This window comes from Nanorana parkeri, unplaced genomic scaffold (genome assembly GCF_000935625.1).
Source record: "Nanorana parkeri isolate BGI_ZX_2015 unplaced genomic scaffold, ASM93562v1 scaffold432, whole genome shotgun sequence".
Lineage (NCBI taxonomy): Eukaryota > Metazoa > Chordata > Amphibia > Anura > Dicroglossidae > Nanorana > Nanorana parkeri.
This window is the reverse complement of record NW_017306700.1, coordinates 869622-889255: the sequence shown is the minus strand read 5'-3', so window position 1 is coordinate 889255 and position 19634 is coordinate 869622. Positions and strand designations below refer to the sequence as shown.

The following is a 19634-nucleotide window of genomic DNA, read 5'->3' as shown; positions in this document are numbered from 1 at the left end:
AGAATCCATTGGGAATCTTACTTAACGGCCTAATAAAGGTATATGTGCAATCATTCTGCGCATGTACCATGCTAGTAAATGAGAGTGGTCTGTGGCCATTGGGGGCCCCATCAAAACAACGCTGTAGAGAAGTCGAAGACTCTATTGAAGTTTAGCAAAGTTTTTCTTTAAGATACTCTTCATTGATGTCCAGCGTTCCAGGGACACTGGGATTCCCTTTATCGGGATATGGACAAAGTAACAGGCCCACTTAATTGGACCTCCTCCAGTGTTCTGTTTGCTTATCAAAGAGAAAGTTACATAACTTTTGAGTTTGAAGAGCATGTGACTCTCTCCCCTTCCCTCTATGGCCTATCGGTGGTACTTCACGATTGACTTTTCATTTACCAGCACCACCACAAGGGTCGGAAGAGAGTCATCATCTCCAAGTTCATTCTAAATGGCTCATATACAGGGTTTATTCTGCTCACTCCTGGGGAGGGGAGTGCAGCAGCGGGATGAAAGAGGTGCGTGGACTTGCTTTAAATTTGCTTTGCACAGGTTCATTTTAACCACTGAGTCATGGACATACTCAGTACCTTCAAAGTGTTTTCATTGAGATGTCCTATGTATAAAGCTCGCTGAGCCAGGCTTTGGCGCACATGCTCTTCTACACAGGATAAAGCATCGTAGCCCATGCCTCTTCATCCTAGTTCTCAGACGACTCATGCCAAAAGCTAAGAATTGCTCACACCTTTAATCCCGAGGAATGGACCTTTCTCTGCCTGGGCTGAGTGTTTATTAGCAGAAAGAGGCAGGGAGCCAGTAACCCAGCTCCTGCCAAAACTATTTCCCCTCTGGACTGAACACTGTGTGCCGAGCACCCGCCCTGAGTGTGACTTCCTCACTCACCATTATTTCACCTCAGCTCTTGTGCAGAAAGACGCCATGCACTCCCCCCTCCCGTGGCACTGGCACAAACCCTGACTGCACGCAGTCCCTCTCCCGTCTATGTTTCTCGTGTGTACATGCTTCATAAACATGCTTATGTCAAATTTGCCTTTCCTGTAGTCTAGATCCTTTTATTGTCTCAGAGGATGACTTGGGTAGAAAAGGAAAAACAGTACTGTCAACATTATAGTTGTGACGTTTACACTCTCAGATCCCATCAGGTGCAGAGATTTTCCTGCTCTGGGAAAATAATCTAAGGGCCAACAGAATGAAAGCAATCGTCACTGGAGCGGTTAACCCTTTACACACTAGCCGCCACCAGTCACCATTCATTGTTCCAATACTGACCTTTTATTAGAAATGCCTGTATCACCTGCTGCCATGCCCAAATAGGAATGTAACAGAGTTTGCAATACGGTAGCTTCTTCAAAGGAGCATAAATACTTGAATTTCTGCTTAGAACATTCAGATTGTTTAAATACCAGTTTAATGAAAATAGGAGAAAAACAATGAAAGAAAATATTTACAGACGAGAAGAAAAAGTAAGATAAACGGAATTAAATGCCCGCGGTCCGGTCAGAAAAAACGCTGCAAACATTTTTACTGACCTGACCGAACCAGACTGCAATGCAGGCATTGATATGCCACGCGTTCCCGTGCGGCCGATCGCATTGCGGCCGGAGGGCATGGCTGCGGTGATATTCACATCAATGCACCACCACGCTCCCTCCCGCCCTACAACAAAATGAGCTGGCCGCAATGCGATCCAGTGCTTTCAGGCCAGAATCGGGCCGGAACGCACTGTGGCTGGTGTGAACTAGCCCTTAAGGAAATATTTACATGAAAGTTTTGTGCCCGCAGTGCCTCACATTTTCCATTTTGCTGCATGAAATTGCATTTTGAGAAGAAATCCCATTCTTTACTATGTGGCTGGTTCACATCTATGTGCTCCAGTTTAGTATTTTTTTGTTTTTTTTAAAAGAAAACCTATCTGGGCTCATTCACACTGGTGCACGTGTGTGACCAACGTGCATTAATAGATGTGAATCGGCCATTAGTACTGGGGAAAATTTGTTTTGTTGTACTTGAAATGGGAAAATGGACATAACTGGGATGGAGGTTTTCTCTTCAGGAGCAGGAATGTGATTTCTTTGTGGAATGTATCCTACAAGGCTTTGCAGTACGTGACTCCCAATAGGGCTCTGGCATACAATGTGGTTTCCCCATTTAACTCTTGCAGATGTTCAGTACAAAGGGAACACTTCGCTAGTGTACAAGTCGGTGCCTATTGGGTCATGGTGGCAATTTATAACCACTCCTCCCCTTTAGTAAATCAAACATTGATTTTTCCTTTATATTCTTGTGTCTCTAGAAGGCTTTTTTAAAGAAGAACTTATGGATTGTATAAAACCCACACTACAAGGGTTAATGGCTCATTTTGTCTAGGGGGTGCAAATAAAGCAGATTTACTCACCTGATCCTCAGTCCCGCAGTAGTCAGGGCTCTCTCCCACTCACCAGTCTCCCACTCTCCCAGTCACCTCTCTCCCACTCCACGTCCTCATGTCTAATGTAAGGCAATGCACCTGCATTAGACGTGATGACATCGTCAGTCCTTAGACCACCACGGCCCTAGACCAAAATGAGCACCTAACCCCTGCAGTGCGGGGGTAGCCCCACTACAAGGGTACGTTTTGTAATTCCTGGAGTTCCTCTTTAGGGCCGCCTCAGCGTTTTTGCAAGTGGTTTTGCCAAGGGTGTTTTTGTACATTTGTTGCACATTTTTACTCGCGTTAGACGCACATATGAAAATGCGCGTCTTGACTGGCAGATCAAAAACATTGCGGTCAATGTGTAACGCACATAGAAATATGGGTCACCCATTTTTCAGATTTTTCCATTGCAGTCTATCCAAAGAAGGTCAGGAACTTTTTTGAGCAGCTGGCGTTTTGCTCCTTGCGACACACTGCACAGGTGTGAATGGGAGCCATTGAAATGAATGGGAATTTATGTCCTGGCGGCGCCATCCGCAGTCACTGCGAGCACCCCCCACTACAAGGGACATATCGGTAAGGAGTGCGACAAGGATAGTACTTACAGTAGAAGAGGTCGCACGCTGCCCATACACCAGCCGATTATCGTCCGATCGCGGGATTTCCCACGATTATCGTCCGATAATCGGCAGGTGTAGGGGCACCTTTATATAGTAATATAATACTAGAATGCACATTGGAGTTGGATGTAGATATATAGCGCTGGATCTCTGATACACTCTCCTATACAGGGTCCATAGGGTAAGCAATATAAATGTATCTAAATTCAAGAATAAATATTGCAACTTACCAGTCCTTAGATGTGGTGGCTGCATTAGTTTTCCTATTTTAGTTTTTTTTCCCTTTATTTTCACCTGGCAATTAGTAATGGGCTCGGGCGTGTTCGCAAGCGCCTCGTGCCGAGCCCGCTGGGAAGCTGTCAGTGCGCAGCGCCAATCCCAGGCACTGAGACATTTCCCGATCTCTGCAGCTGCGGACCGGGAACATGTCTCAGTGATTGGCCCTGCGCGCTGACGGCTTCCTGGCGGGCTCGGCACGAGGCGCTTGCAAACACGCCCGAGCCCATCACTACTGGCAAGTCTGCCAGTAACACACTTCCTGTCATAGGGTGACAACACTCACTCATCGTCTCTTAGGAAGAGCAGTGTTGTCACACTAGTACAGAAACTATGTTACAAATACAGAACACCTCCTCTCCTCATCTCCATGCAAAGAGGGGAATGCTCTGTAGTCCTCAGTGATAATTGGGAACAATGTAACTTCTAGTACAGAAAGTTATCAGTTCACTGGATTTCTGGCAGGATCAACAGGAATTCATTAGCACTTATTGGACAGATTCAGCAAAATGCTTTCAGGTATATTCTATGGAAATAAGGAAGCAATATAAGTTCATTTTAATGTATAGTATAGATATATAGATATATGATTGATCTGTATTGATTGATCTGTATGACCTTACAGTCCCTGATCCCGGTGCATTTTTGGCAGGTAGAGCTAAATGTTAGTGCTGCATTGCAAGCAAGTCAGCACCTTATGCTCAACATCCTCCAGACATCAGTCCTTGTAGGCCCTCTGTCTCCACAATTCCTTGCTACCATTGCCAGGGCATCAGTCATGTGACCTGGCAGCGCAGTGCTGCAGGATCTAATAAACTCTAATTGGAAGGCATTTAGTTTGCTAAAGTACCGTGTTTCAAACAATTGCCCTTGTTTCATAAAATGCCGTTTTCACCTTTTTACCCAATTTTTGTTTTCCATCTCAGTGTTGATCTCCTGCTTCCTCTTTCAGCCACTTCCTGTCTACATGCGCTCTCTCTAGAGCTCGGCTGCACATCATTGCTCTGCACTGGCTTCCTGAAAGTGAGAACGATGGACCGTGGCTAAGCAATGTGCATTGACACGGCTGCTTTTAGTGTCCACCAGGGGGCGCGTGTAACAGAGTGGCAACGCAGGACCACAACTAGGAGACAGTTGTCATCCCTAACAGGTTGTGTCTGAACAAGCACCTCTGTGGTGGGATCATCAGGGATTAGTTGAAAGCTGAACTCCAGAATAAACAGTGTCTTAATCAGTGGAGGGGAACTCCAGCCCTCCAGCTGAGCTTTAACTACAAATTCCAACATGCCTCTTCCTCTGGGAGTCATGTCTGTAACTGTCAGTCTCGGAATGCCTCATGGGACCTGTAGTTCCACAACAGCTAGAGGGCCGGAGTCCTGTGGCTTTTTCCTTGGTGAGTTTTTTGTGTATTTCTTCCTGATCTGTGCAGTCATCCAGTAAGCTTCCTGTAATAAAGACCGCTTACTGCTGCTCTCTCTCCTTGTGCAGGGTGACTGGTCTTGTCTCCGCCCCCTCCTGTAATAAAGACCGCTCACTGCTGCTCTCTCTCCTTGAGCAAAGTGACTGGTCTTGTCTCCGCCCCCTCCTGTAGTTTTCTGCAGGCAGCCTGTAGTGGGTGGGGCCTGCTGGGTCCCTCCCACAGCTCTGCTCTCTGCACAGGCTATGTACAGCACTTCGATGATGTCACTGCTACTTTACAAGATAATATCTAGTCTTTCAATGATATAGGTGGTATTACATCCTATTGACAAATATATATTGATATTCAATCTTTTGTGCCTGGTGTTCCACTTTAATGAGATGAACACATATATGAAATCTGCATGTGTGCTTTCTCTGCTCTGGGTGGGCAAGCTTTCATTGGAGCTGAATCACACAGGTGTTTTGCTTAGTGACATTTTAACGGTGTTCCTTGTTTTTTTTATTTGAATGATCAGACGGGGCTAAAAGTGTATTGGCCGCCATCGTGACAACGCAGGGGTTCCGAGAGGCTCGCCCCCCATCCCCTGGCAGAAAGAACTGTTGTTTTGAACTTGTGAGCCTGTTTTTATAATCATACAGCAAAAGAGTCCCCTTTCCAGAGCACATTCTCCCTCTCTCCCCTACATGGAAACATGCAGCCAGCGCAGGCACACCCCCTCTAGGAGGATAGGAGGATGAGGTCATTGGATTCAAGGGCTGGACAGAGAGGCGGTTACACTCCACCAGAAAAAAAAGAGGACTGTTATAAACCTGCACTGTGCAAGCTGCTAACTCAGTGGTACTAGGCTTAGCACTGAGTACAGGAAGCCCTACAGCAGCGGAGCTCAGCCTTGCATCTGAAAGGGAGGAATTGTGCACGCAGCACCATGTCTGTCTTGGCCAACATCGCTCTGCTAACACTTGTGCTGGTTATTGGCGACTTCTTCGACTCCGCAGAGAGCTGCACATGCGCCCCGAGCCATCCCCAGGACGCTTTCTGCAACTCCGACATCGGTAGGTACCACTCACTGTTATGTGTTTAATGTAGCCAATGACAGTTAACAAATTGGGTTGGCACTAAACTCAGGAGTACAATCATAAAAATGCATTCAAGTATCTTAAATATTAACAAAAATGTATCTTATTTGTGTATCACTGGGCTGTAGATCCTCAAATCATCTCTGAATTGGTGCTGACACTGTCCTTCCTTCTGGATGGTGGCTACTCTTGTTCTCCATGGTCCCGGTGTGTGTTGTAAAGTAGTCACCGCATCAAGCTTGCTCCTGTGATGGACTACAATCTCAATACAAATTAGATAACTAAACATGAGATTGTAGTCCACCACAGGAGTGAGCATGGAGCGGTGGTTACTTTACAACACACACAGGGACCATGGGGAAGAAAAGTAGCCACCCTCCAGAAGGAAGGACAGTGTCCGCACCAATTCAGAGATGATTTGAGGATCTGCAGCCGAGTGATACACAAATAAGATAAATTTTTGTTAATAGTTCGGGTACTTGAATGCATTTTCAAGATTTCACTCCTGGGTTTAGTGTCACTTTAATTTTCGGGGTCAAGCTGTGATCCCATCGTGACATTGTAAAATGCTATAATAACAAAAATGTTTAAATAAACTCTAGGAAGGTATTAAAAGTAGCAAGGATGCAATATTTCATGACTAAGGATGAGCGAAGTGAAATAGAGTTTGCTGCAAAGTTACTGATTTGGCTTTACATGAAATTTCAGGGAATTTGGCTATTTGACTCCAATGCATTTTGTCTTCAAGTCAGCGAAGTTGGGTTTTCTTTTAGCCAACATGAAGCCAAAAGTCAATTGCATACTAAGTTTTCTGACATTTTGCTGAAACTCAATTTCACCTATATCACGTCGCTCATCCTTATTCATGAAACAGATGTGATGATGATGTTGACTGATGTCCAAGACCAGTGTGAATTTCGAGGGACAAATGTCACATCAGCATAAACTCTCCCTGGAAATTAGAGGTCAGCGGACGGCTCCCAATAAAACGAAGAGCAAGGTGCAAAGTGCAGTAACCCATGGCAGGCAATTACATTTCTACTATTCATTGGTTGCTGTAGGTTTGTCCACTTTGCACTTTATCTTTATTATCTGACGTGGTTCACTAACAAAGTCTGAATGTGTTTTGTAAAGTTCATCCATGGATCCTTGGAAATGGAGTGCAATTGCAGGCTACTACTAAAGGGTGCATGTTGGCCAGGGTGCAACGTGGGGCATAGAAACTTTAAAAAGAGGTGCTGACGTATCATGGTTGCGGGAAGGTGCTAGTGTTTCATCATTGCTGGAAGGAGGGGTGCTGGTGTATAGTCATTGCTTGAAGGAGGGGTGCTGACTTTTCCTCAATGCAGGAAGGAAGGGTGCTAGTATATCATGGTTGTAGTAAGGTGGGGTGCTGGTGTATCACCTTTGCCGGAAGCAGGGGTGCTGGCTTATCATGATTGCTGTAAGGAGGGTTGCTGGAGAAACTAAATGATGGAAGGAGGGGTGCTTGTGTAATCACCTCTGCTGGAAGGAGGGGTGCTGGTGTATTACATTTCTGAAAGCAGGGGTGCTGGTTTATCATTTCCGAAACGGGGCGCTGGTTTAATATTGCTGGAAAGTGTGTGCTGCTGAATTACCATTGCAAGAAGGAGGGGTGCTGGTGTATCACCATTTCTGAAAGGAGGGGTGCTAGTGTATCACCATTTCTGAAAGGAGGGGTGCTGGAGTATCACTGTTGCTGTAAAGTTTCTGCAATCTGTGTATCCTTAGGACAATCTTTTCATATGATAAGCTATTAGAATCGGGTGTAATAAGCTTCTGCTGGGCAAGGGCACAACTCCAGAAACTTTATAAAGAGGTAAAAAGAAGAGACCGATATAATGGAGGATTTCAGTGCCAATACGCAGATTGTAGAAAGACTTTCTATCATGTTAAAGATTGACGCTAAGTCCCCAGTGACAGGCTGAGTGTGTTGGAGCAGCAGCACACCAACAGTGATCAAAACCCTTTGTTGTGTCTTATGAATAGTTTCATAGTATCCCCTTGTGGAAATTGGGATTACCAGTGGCCCCTTGTCTGAGGCAGTTTATCTCAAATGTATCTGTTTGTCCCCAGAGCTTCCTAATAATAGTGTGTAAATGTTTTCCAAACAATATAAATAAAGATGAAAATATCTGGAACTGTTTGTTATTTTGCAATGTGATTACTTTAAAGGGGCACTGCCCAATCTTCTGGCTTTCCTGACCATGAACTAGCTTGCATATCAGCAAAGTTCAGGAAAAGTTAGACATTCTTCTCTGCAGGCTTGTTCTGAATTGTGGAAGGAGGATCAATATGACACTCGGCCAGCTAGCATTGCACAATGCCAGTTATTAAGATTCTAAATGATAGTTAGTGATGGAGTTCTGTACACTGGTGTCTGAGTGGGTTGGAGCCGTGCAGAGATGTCTGTGGGTACCCTGATGGAGATGTTATTTTCCCGGCTGCGTTGAGCCTACACTGTACATGAAAATAGTTATTGACACAATGCCCGGTGTGGATTCTTCGCGGGCTTCCAGCTAGAAGGGAACATTTTGCATACTGATTTCACTTTGTTAGCTCACTAGATCCATCTTAATTCCCAGCATTTAGTCTCCATCCATACCTAGGCGTCGGCATTTCCGCGCATTTTTCCGCATGTCTTTCCCTTGCATGGCTTGCGTGTTTTGCATTTTTAAACACGTTAGATGCGCATAGACAAAGACACGCGTTTTATTGAGCAGATCAAAATGCAATGTTGTGAATGAAAAAATGTGCGTGCGAACGTGCAAAACGCTTGTGTTGTGCGTTTAATGGGCTTTCATTGAAGTCTATGCGGCCGAACATGCTGTAATCTGCCTGAAAGCAGCTTTTCCAGTGTTTGGCATTTTACAGCTTGCGGCAAAACTCTCAGGTGTGAACAGGGGCTATGGAAATGAATGGGATTTCTAGTGATGAGAGTTTTCTCGCACTTAGCTTTGAGTGTCAAAACGCCCAGGTGTATTTGTGTCATTATAAATCGGGGTAGGCAACCTTGGCACTCTAGCTGCTGTAGAACTACAAGTCCCACGAGGCATAGCAAGACTCCCAGGGCCTGTTCCCACCATCTCTAGATCATAGCAGTTATAGTGCATGTTACCAGGGAAGGTGGGGGGTGGCAATTGGGTGCTGGCGGTGCACGTTACTGGGGGGGTTTGGGTGATGGACAAGGGTTTGGGGTGCTGGTGGTGCACAGTACCGCCCAGCTCACTGACATCACTGGTTGCCAGAGTGTCCTGCTCAGCTCTGAACATACAGGTGAAACTCGAATAATTAGAATATCGTGCAAAAGTAATTGCAGTAAGTGCTGCAAAAGGGGCCGAAACCAAGTACTGAGTACATATGCATGCTTGTACTTTTCAGAGGTCCGATATTGTTCTATGTACAATCCTTGTTTTATTGATTGCATGTAATAATCTACTTTTTTGAGGTTGTGGATTTGGGGTTCTTGGGGTTTTCATGAGCTGTAAGCCATAATCATCACAATTATTACAAATCACGGCTTGAACTATCTTACTTTGCATGTAATGAGTCTATCTCATATATTAGTTTCACCTTTTAAGTTGCATTAGTGAAATAAATGAACTTTGCACGATATTCTAGTTATTCGAGTTTCACCTGTATGTTGTGAAGGACTCTGGTTAATGCACTACAATGGAAAAAGGCAACTCTGATGCAACTAAACACCTCAACTGAATCTCAGGAAATATAAATATTCTACATACATTTGGGTATCATAACACCCTCAGTTGGCTCCTAGTTGCCGCCGTGTGGCTCCTGAATTCTGCGAGAATGTGTCTGCCATTTGCTTAATGCAAGACTGAGACTTAATGATTGGCTCCAGTGAGCTGAGATACTCAGCCACCTCGGTCTACTTATTGACCTGTGTAATTTTAAGGTGTTCTTCCCACGTCCTCTGCCTTGGCTGGGAAGATCTTTAATTATTCTCTGCGGTGAAATCCTGAATATCCCCACAACAAAGTTGGAATGTGCTACTTAAAGGAAGACGTTGTAGAAGACTTCCGATGAGACGTGAAGGAACTGTTTAACCGTCTCTCCTCCTGTGTATTTTGATCGCTTACTTCCTTCGTGGCCTCACTAGAGTTTCTTTACAACCTATTGTAACCCGCCAGTAGCAGCAGCCACAAAGTCACAAATGACTTACAGACACTAAGAAATGAAAGCAAGGTTGAGAAATCTGGCATGCGAGCGCCTCTGACAAATGCATTGTGGGAAATTTAATTGGAAGCCTGGAGCTGAACTGGTTTTCTAATTTTAAATGTGTGTGACCACATGGCAGACAAAGTCAAGAGCACGGTATTGCAAAATAATTCTATTAGAATATTTATACTGTTGAATGACTTTGTTTTTGGCTTTTTGAATGGCACCCTAATGTACAGCACATGCGTTTTTAGTGAACCTCAATGTACAGGTGTGAAAAATGATGCAGGTGCATTATAACCTGCAAAGTGGTGCATGGGCGGCCTATGATAGGCTGCCTTACTACCATGTACATTAACGCCAGTCAGCTTAGAGAGTGGGCCGTTATGGATAAGTGAACCCCGTGCCTAACCTGCATCTTTCAATAGGACGCCCCCTTTTTTTCTTGTGTCCAAGCAGGTGATTTCTGTAGATTTTAGCTGCAACAACTTAATTTCTGAGCCCAAAGGTGACCAAGCATTAGATACATTTTATCTTGTCAACAACCAATATTTGTGGTCAAAGCCCCACTGATACGTACCCAAGAATCGAGATGATGGACCTGCCTACAATGACCTGGGGTGTGCCACGGTCACTATGGTCAGTAGGCAAAATAAGGGGGCATACTGAGAGTAAAAGGTAACTGAAAAAAGGGGGTGAGGCGGGTGGAATGACGCCCACGAGCAGACAGGTGAGTGTGAGAGATGGAGCAGTTTAAATGTGTGGAGCTCCTCCCACAAATCCGGCTAATTAGCCTACCACTTGTCAGTATAACACTACACTTCCACAGAGAACAATACACCTCTACATTACATATTATACCTCTCACAGAGATCACAGTACTCCCCCTGACAATGCCTTCATCTGCTTTTGTCTCCAGAAGGATGGAGCCCTCTTTGTTTAGGGTCCAGGGTCACCATCTACTTCTTGGACAGAGATGGCACAATCATGTAAATCACGATGCCTGTGCCAAATCAGCCCCTGCTACAGCCTCTCACCTTGTGACTTGCTACAAAGTTGCAGTTTGATCACTGGGGGAGAGGAGACTGAGGAAATGCTTCCCTTTGACTGCAGCAGACTGATGACATCATCTCAGCCTAGGCTAAACCACTTAGCTGGAGCTAATTGATTTTGTTTTTTTCCTGGATAATGTCACATGTCAGATTTATTCATGCTGAATGGTCCACTTTAAATATTAAACATATTGATTTAAACATTCCATTATATACAGTATATGTTCCATAATAAGCACAGGACACTGATGAGGTTTTATAGGTTGAGGGTTTTGTGAAAAATAAAAGAATTACAAAACATGGTAGTGAGGGTGTTGGGAGGTTCTGGGTGGTCTTCATATGTAAGTGGTGAATGAGAAACGGCTTCTGTAGGTTTATTAAAAATACTTTGCTGACAGCTGAGCTTTACATTGTGAACAGATGGACATGACAACAGGTGCTCATCGGTGGTGGCACTTTTGGCCACTTGCAGCTGAGAGTTACAATATTTCTCAGTTGTTATGATCTCAGCACTATAGCATTATGCATTTTATTGTATTGTAGCCTTTTTATAGTATTGGGTTTAGGTTCACTTTAAAGTGTACCTGCTCTTAGCCCATGCAAAGGTCATGTTTAGTGGTTTAGTTGACTTGTATTGGCCCAGCTTGGCCACTGATAGGATGCTGTAGAGCACTGGAGTAGCCAGAGCTACTACAGTGCTGGCCATGATCTTTTCCAGATCCTGTATGGTGCTGTGCCGAGTGGCTTCCCCTCTGCTCTGAAAACCTGGTAGGTCGCTCGCTGGGCACATCTGCCATTCTGAGTACACCTAGTATGTTCATCAATGCATAAAAGGTGTTCTCTGAATGGACGAGGGCGGTGACCTCACAATTCACCCCCTCGTCCATCCAATGCACATGGGTTCTTAATACACCAATCTGTATTTCCCAACATCTTGATTTTTGGATCATTTAAAGATGATTATAAAAGATATACCGCCAACTATAGAGATTTAATCTGGCCATACACTGGTAGACTTTCATATAAATGTTCATATGAAAGATCTCGTCTGAACATTCGATAACGACATCGGAGACTTGACAAGTGTGGTTTGATTTTTATTTTTTTTATTTTTTTTAACACTCAATTTTGGAAATGAATGGACAAAAAGCGCATCCACTGTTAGAATTTTATTAATTGCATGAAATTTTCATCCTGTTTTACATTTTGTTTTTTGCAACTGCTAACACAATTATCAATTACCTATTAGAAAATTGAACCAACATTCCAAAACAAAATTTTCATTCTACTGGTAAATGCTTCAGTCAGTGGGTCACCCAGCTGCACAAAGTGAATGCTAAGATAAAATCAGATGCTGGGAGCAGGCAGGGTGTGTTACCGAAGCAACTTTTTAAATGTAAAACAGTTTGTGTTTGACTCGCTAATACCTTCAAAGGGCTAAAAGTCAACTGAGTGCTGCTTAAAACTCCTTAGACTTGTAAAAGTCCATCCACACCCACTGCTGTGTCTGGGCCCTGTGACTGCACAACTTGGAATGTTTTACAATGCCCGGGGCCATTAAATCACACCTACGGGGCACCGAATGAGGGTTCGGCTGGAGGGAAACTGGAAGTTGGCCTTGGCAGGTACAAAGGTGAATTTAACAACGACTTCACCACCAATGTGAGAATTTTCAGACGCGCTGTAATGTTAGTGTCTCTGAACACAATCTGGGCACTGTTACCCATCACTATATCAATAGATGGTGAGGGTTTTGGCACCATGCATGACGATTTAAGTGCTGCGCCCGTGTGAGTAATGTACTCCCTTTACTCTAAACTCGCGGAGAGAAGGTAATGGGAATTCAAAAAATAAACAGCGACAGGGAATTACATTATAACTGTTTTCTTGTTATTAAAGTAGACCTGTGCTCGAAGGAAAAAATTACCTATATGATGCAGTCTGTTAATAGACATAACACGGCATTTATTTCTTTATCCCCCTGTAACATAAGGCTGGCCATACACTGATTCTGGCTCAGCCACTATTCACGCTAAACAAGCTGGTTTGGGTTTCTCCTTTAAGAAATTGAGCTCTCCCTGCGCACACCCCTCACACTCCCCTCGTGTAGGGGGTGTGCACATGGAAAGTTCAGGAATGAGCGTTGGATAGGGAGAGGGGGCTTCAGATCATTGGCAGAGCGGAGCACACCCCTGCCGCAGATGTGCAGTTCGCCTCTCTGGCCATACTCCTGTACACTGCATTGCAAAAAATGTTTATATCCTCTGTGTCTGAAATAAATGGGAGAGGGTCATGATCATCATCCTTCTTTTAAACCCTTTCTGTGCTGAATCTTACAGATATCGAGCTGCTTGTCTGCTCCAAGTATAAATCATTTATTGGCAAATTTTTAGGACCGAACGAGGTAAAACTAGAGAGTGATGCCCCCTCACAGTCTCTATATCTCAGGGATTCTATTAGTGAGATCTCTGTGCTGAGTTGCTGGGTCTGCATATCTGCTTTGCCCATAATTAGGGGCTCCCACCATGCCTGGGCTGAGTTTGCGGGTCTGCACACCTATTGTGCCCATTATGAGGGACCTCCACCATCCCTGTGCTGAGTTCTTGGGTCTGCACACATGTTGTGCCCATAATGAGGGGCTCCCACCATCCCTGTGCTGAGTTCCCGGGTCTCCCATTATGAGGGGCTCCCACCATCCCTGTACTGAGTTTCCAGTTCTGCACACCCGCTGTGCCCATTATGAGAGGCTCCCACCATGAAATGATGTATTAATGGAAACAGTGCGGCATTATTTTTCGTCTTTCAAAGTTTTACTTTACCTGTCTAATATTCCCTCTAGTTGACGCCCAGAACTAACATAGAGCACGTTCTCCGCGTAGCTTTCCTACATCTATTATCTGCTGTGTCAGACGCCGTCTTCTAGTGTTAGGATTGAGTATCTAATTCTCACCTATTGTCGGTCTAGCTCAGGGGACGCTGCGACCAGGCAGTTAATTTTTCTTCTTTTCCGAAATAAGTGGGAAGATTTCCATTAGAACCAAAGAAATTGATTCCATTGGGTGCTGGCCAGACTTGTCAGACCAGGGATGGACATGACAGCTGATAATGATAAAGATACAGTGCACGTTGGGAGTATCCACCGAGCGTGGTGAGAATCCCAGGTGATGACTATAATTACACTTTACAGACGTGCAGTAAAATGTGGGCAGTTCAATAAAAGAGCTTATCTCCTCTATAACCGGAAAGCCTTCATTATCATGGAGCTGTCTTTGTCAATCATCTCCGTGACAGGTCTGCTCTCCAAGAAATACTGAAGATATCTGTCAGGACATCAGAGGCAATCAACAGAGACCTGCCCACGGCTATAAATGTGTATATACTGTTATAGGACGGCGCTCGGCGCATCAAGGAGTTTGTCCTTTACTACTTCTGGAAAGAATGTGATGATTTGAAAGGAATCAGCCTTTTGCAATTTTTTTGTAGATGTAAATGTGTCCGTGATCAGCTTATTGTAAATTATACTATCAGAGTGTTAAAGCTGAACTCCGGCCTTCCCGTCAGCTCAACCGGCTCCTCTCCTGGACTGAAATTGTTTACTTTCCAGACTGTGAGCTTCTCACAATGTGCATTAGAAGCTGCAGCAAGACAGAGCCAGCCTCATATCCTGGCTGGAAGACATCCATCCTGCATCATCTATTTCTTTTTAGCAGAGCCTGACTGTTCCAGGCTTGTCCTTTGCATTCACTGGATTAATTTAATTGCATTAATTTATTTAAATCATAGGGACTCTGGATCACATATAGGCATTGCCTAGGCCAGTCTGCAGGCGAATGCTGTCTACCTAGGAACACCCACTCCTCCAGACTGACATCCACCCATAAAGGCATTTTTATATTTGTATAACTCCTCCCAAGAGCCAGCTCACTGCTTGCATCAAGACTGAGGGTGTTCTATCAAAGTTTGTGACTAGTGACGTGGGCACACATTTTAACATAATCCCGCCCAGTTTTTCGGCGGTGGAACCAGGGGCGTATCTGCCGCAAGGCAAACAAGGCGTTTGCCTGGAGCGGCAGATTCCCTGAGAGCGGCAATTGCTGTGGTTCTCTCCCCTTGATAAATTTTATTTATCAAGGAAAGAGAACCGGAGGCCATCGTAGCGGCGGGGACGAGGACGGCGGCTTGCGTGAATGCGGCTTGCGGCGGTGTCCAGGCAGCTGTCGGCGGCGCTTTGAATGCCCAGTGAGTGATCGCCCCTGGGGTGTATTATGGAGGCTTGTGCTGATGGGGAGGTGGCGGCACATAGTGTCAACCCCCGAACGGGGGCGGGGGGTGCTGAAGGTGACGGTCGGCCGTAATGTCAGTACGGGGGGCGTTGCTGTCTTGCCTAGGGCAGCAGGATTTGTAAATACACCACTGGGTGGAACGTGTGACCACCAATAGGTCAAGCATTTCAACGCTTTCTCAGCTGTTCCACGGCAGGTCGGCATTGCAGATCGTATGTGCAGGAGAACCGATCTGCCCTGGAACAGCTGATCGGTCCTCAAATGTCAATTCTATCGGACTTTGTGAGTGCAATCTCACATTTCACAAAGTCCGATATAGAAGTGACATTTCAAGACCAATCAGCTGTTCCAGGGCAGATCGGTTCTCCTGCACATACGATCTGCGATGCCGATCTACCCTGGAACAGCTGACACAGCGTTGGAATGCTTCACCCAATGGAGGTCACGCATTCCACCGCCGAAAAACTGGACGAGATTATGTTAAAATGTGTGAACACGTAACCGGTCACACATTCCAACATAGTCACAAACTTTGATAGAACAAGGGCTCTTTGAGAGGAATACTGAGGCCCCTCCTAGCAGCCATTACCTGCATGCATTGCATAGGGAAGCGCAGAGACCAGAGAAAGCAAAATAGAAGCGGATTTTAAAGCTGAACTTCAGGCAGATATAAAAGGCATATTAATACAGCTCTGTATTTATTAAATACATCGTCAAATGTATTTTTGTCTATGCAGGCAGTGTATAAACCTGAATTTCGCTTGGTATCAGCTTCTTGTAAATCCCTGTACAGCAAAGCGCAGACTTGGGTAGGAAGAAGCTGCAGGGAATCATTGAGCATCGTTGAATGTCCTTCAGCTCTTATGTAAGCATCTCCCTGGGCCGGGATGGCAATGACTGCTTCTCGCTTTTTTTTTGGAGTTCCCGCAGGTTCTGTAACAAAACCTGTTAACACACAGGCCCGCATAACAAAAACCCCTGTTTTGTTTCAGCTGTTACCATCCCAACAAGCGTCATGAAAGAACTTCCAGCACAGCAGACAATAGATCTGAAAGCTCTTTGGTCTTTGCTAAAAGTGAATGTGTGGGACAGACTCTGAGCAAAAATAACAGGCAGTCCGCAGTGCACCGTATATATGCTGCATCCTATGATTGGCTGTATGGTGAAGGTTGGGAGCCAATGGTGAAACTTGGTCCTTGTCAGCAGAGGAGCTGGCAATCCCTCACCACTGCTGCAGAATGGAAACTGATTCACCTACTAATGATGTTGTACTAAAGATGTTGAAGGGAATCTGACATAGGACATTTAAAGGTGCAGGAAACCCTAGGGGAAATGATAATTAACCCTTGCAATGGGGCTACTCATTTTGGTCTTGGGGGCGAGATAAGTTATACTCGCCAGATCTTCGGAGCCGACCTGCCCTTAGACTGGTCCCTGGAGCCTCTTCTCCCCCTCCTCTGCAGTGGTCTAAGGTACCTGAGTCATCCCATTCTATGCACAGTGTATAGGATGCTGCGGGACATACCATCGCTTCAGAGTAGGAGACGGGCTGGAGGGAACGTTGTCACAGCCAGCCAGCTCTGAGAATCAGGTGAGTATAACTTTGTTTTTTTCCTCCCTAGACACAAACAAGCACATACCCTTGCAGTGCAGGGGCAGACCCACTGCAAGGGTTAATAATAATTTTTCCTGGAATTCTGACGATCACTCATATAGTGCAGTAAATGCCATACAGAGCGGAAGAGATAAGTGATTCTGCCCGGCAGTCCATATGATTCCAGCTGTCTGGTTTCAATCACTGCTATAGTCACCTTTTTTGGGGGGCCCTTCCATGGTACTGGGACAGGTTAGGCAGAAATTTCTCGCCCAGTTGCAGCAATCCTTTTTCTGTTTCTCAGCACAAGATTATATATGTGATACATTATATCCCAGAGTTGGCATCATGTCACTGTGCCGTTCTGAGGTGCAGCTCCCAGTCCAGAGGATGTAGCAGAAGGTTCTATATTCCCTGCCACAGAGTGAGACCAGTTTAGGCGGGTGACACATGGAGACCCTGTCACCAACTTTTAAAATTTGGAGGGAAAAAAAAGCAATTATTTGAATGTATTTGCAATGATTTCCTTTTCATAAATGAGTATTTATTCACTTGCAATGTGCTTCTGAGCTTGCTAGCAAATCTGACTACTCCAAGAGAGTCAACATACTAGCATATCCCTTCTGGGAGTGTCTAATGTCTATGCTGGCCCATCTCACCTGCCCCTCACCTCCCTACCTAACCTTTTATGTAGCAGCCGGGGGAGAATCTATGGAGGATACTATAGTCACTTGAGTGACAGCTGTCAGTCTGCTGGGGCTGCTGACATCATATCCAACATGGCGGCACCCATCTGTGGTCTCAGGCTTTTGGATGTCTCCACAAGGGAGGCTTTTACAGGTAAATTGCATGTATAAAATGTTAAATGTACACATAATCTTATGGGAAAATTTGCTTTTGAAATAAATGATCTGGCAACAGGGTCTCTTCAATCCTCCAATATAATTGGTGCTGAGAGGGTACCAGAGTGCAACCCACATATACACAGGAATTGCTCACAAACTCCATGCAGACCTGGGGATTGTACAACCCTATAGCTGTAGGACACGTTAACGTTTTCAGAGCCCGTGCTTCCACTGCCACATGGAAAGTGACACCTATATATCACTCTTCACACGTGCCTGCCTTCCTAGACCAGGTAAACTGTTCATTGCTAGAACCTCCAGGAATGCATTTACAACCTTCCAGCGACAAACTCATTAAAGAGGCACTAAAAACCCTTTCTTAAAAACATGTCAAGCAGTTTCCCAAATATCTTCACCATTCCATAGTTATTTTCATGTCTGTTTCATCTCTGTGGCTTGTCCTGGCAGGTCTCCATCTCCCCGTCATTGACTTAGAAGACAGACAAGGCCAAATTGCTGACCAAGACACAAGTAGACGTGAATCCTGACTGAAGGACGATTTAGTTTGCTAAAATATCATTAAAATGCATGTTTTCACCTTTTTTATCCTTTGTTGCATCTCAGTGCTGTTGCTTTTCTTTGTAGCGACCTGTCTATATAAACTTCATTGATGGCTGCATGGCATTTCTCAGGACTGGTTTCCAGATGGTGACAGCAGTGGACAAATGCCTGAGTAATGTGTGTTTTAAAAAGAGCCACTTGTAGTGTCCAGTAGTAAGAGGGTGACAATGCAGGGGCTTAGGCATAGTGCCTTGTCACCCTATAACAGGAAGCGCCTGAACAAGGACTTTCGTGGCAGGATCACCAGGTATTATTTTAATGAAAGCTGAAAATTTTAAAGGACTGACAGGGCTATTCACAAAAGGGTGAAGAGTTTGGGGAAGGCAGGAGAAGTGAACAATCTAGGACAACATAGCTGAATTGAAGCATTTTTCCAAATCCGCTATTTTGTCCTAGATTGATCACTTCTCCTGCCTTCTCCAAACTCTTCACCCTTTTGTGAATAACCCTGCGAGACTTTTAAAATGAGCTAACCATGTTGTATTGAAGCTCTGTTTTTTTTTTTTTTTTAAGGCCTCGCTAACTCAATACATCTCTAAGCAACAGATTTTATTGCAGCTATTTGTCCTTGATGACTACCTCTTTGTATACTGTACTACTTCCATCTTTTTTCAACAGTTTGGATAGTCCTTTTCTGTTCTTCGTACACAATGCCAGCTCCATAAAGACATGGTTTGACTAGTTTAATATGGAAGCACTTGAGTGACCGGCTCAGAGTCCTGACCTCAACCCTACTGAATGCCTTTGGGATGTTTTTTAAATGCTAATTACATAGAAGCCAGGTCTTCTCATCCACCTGACCTCACAAATGCTCTTTCGGCTAAACAGGCTCACTCCCAAGATCTTGTGGAAAGGCTTTCTGGAAGAGTGGAAGCTGTTAGAGTTGCAAAGGTGAAGCCACCTCCATATTATCGCCCATGATGTTGGAATGGAGATTTCCAACAAGCTTCTACACCAGTGATGGTCAGGTGTCCACAAATGTTTGGCCATATTTGTGTGTGTGTGTGTATATGTAGTCCAAGATTAAAGTTGCAACACACTTTATGGATTTATTCTTTGCAGTTTAATCTGACCCCCAACCCTACTGAATGCCTTTTAGGATGTATTTATATGCTAATTACGAGCCAGGTCTTCTCATTCAACATCAATACCTGCCCTCACAAATGCTCTTTTGGCTACAGTGTGTATATATATGTATGTGTGTGTATATATGTATGTATAT

General features: G+C 44.7%; 2 protein-coding genes across 2 annotated transcripts in view; one reads left to right on the top strand and one right to left on the bottom strand.

Annotated features, from left to right (window-relative positions):
* Positions 1-19634, bottom strand: part of SYN3 (synapsin III) — a 258300-nt gene that overhangs the window by 78070 nt on the left and 160596 nt on the right. The window lies entirely within an intron of this gene.
* The window catches only part of TIMP3 (TIMP metallopeptidase inhibitor 3), a 45945-nt gene continuing 31839 nt past the window's right edge, over positions 5529-19634 (top strand). Inside the window, exon 1 of the mRNA XM_018560106.1 lies at positions 5529-5793. Coding sequence (XP_018415608.1) covers positions 5667-5793 — 127 coding nt within the window. The 5' untranslated portion in view covers positions 5529-5666. The remainder of the gene's footprint in view (positions 5794-19634) is intronic.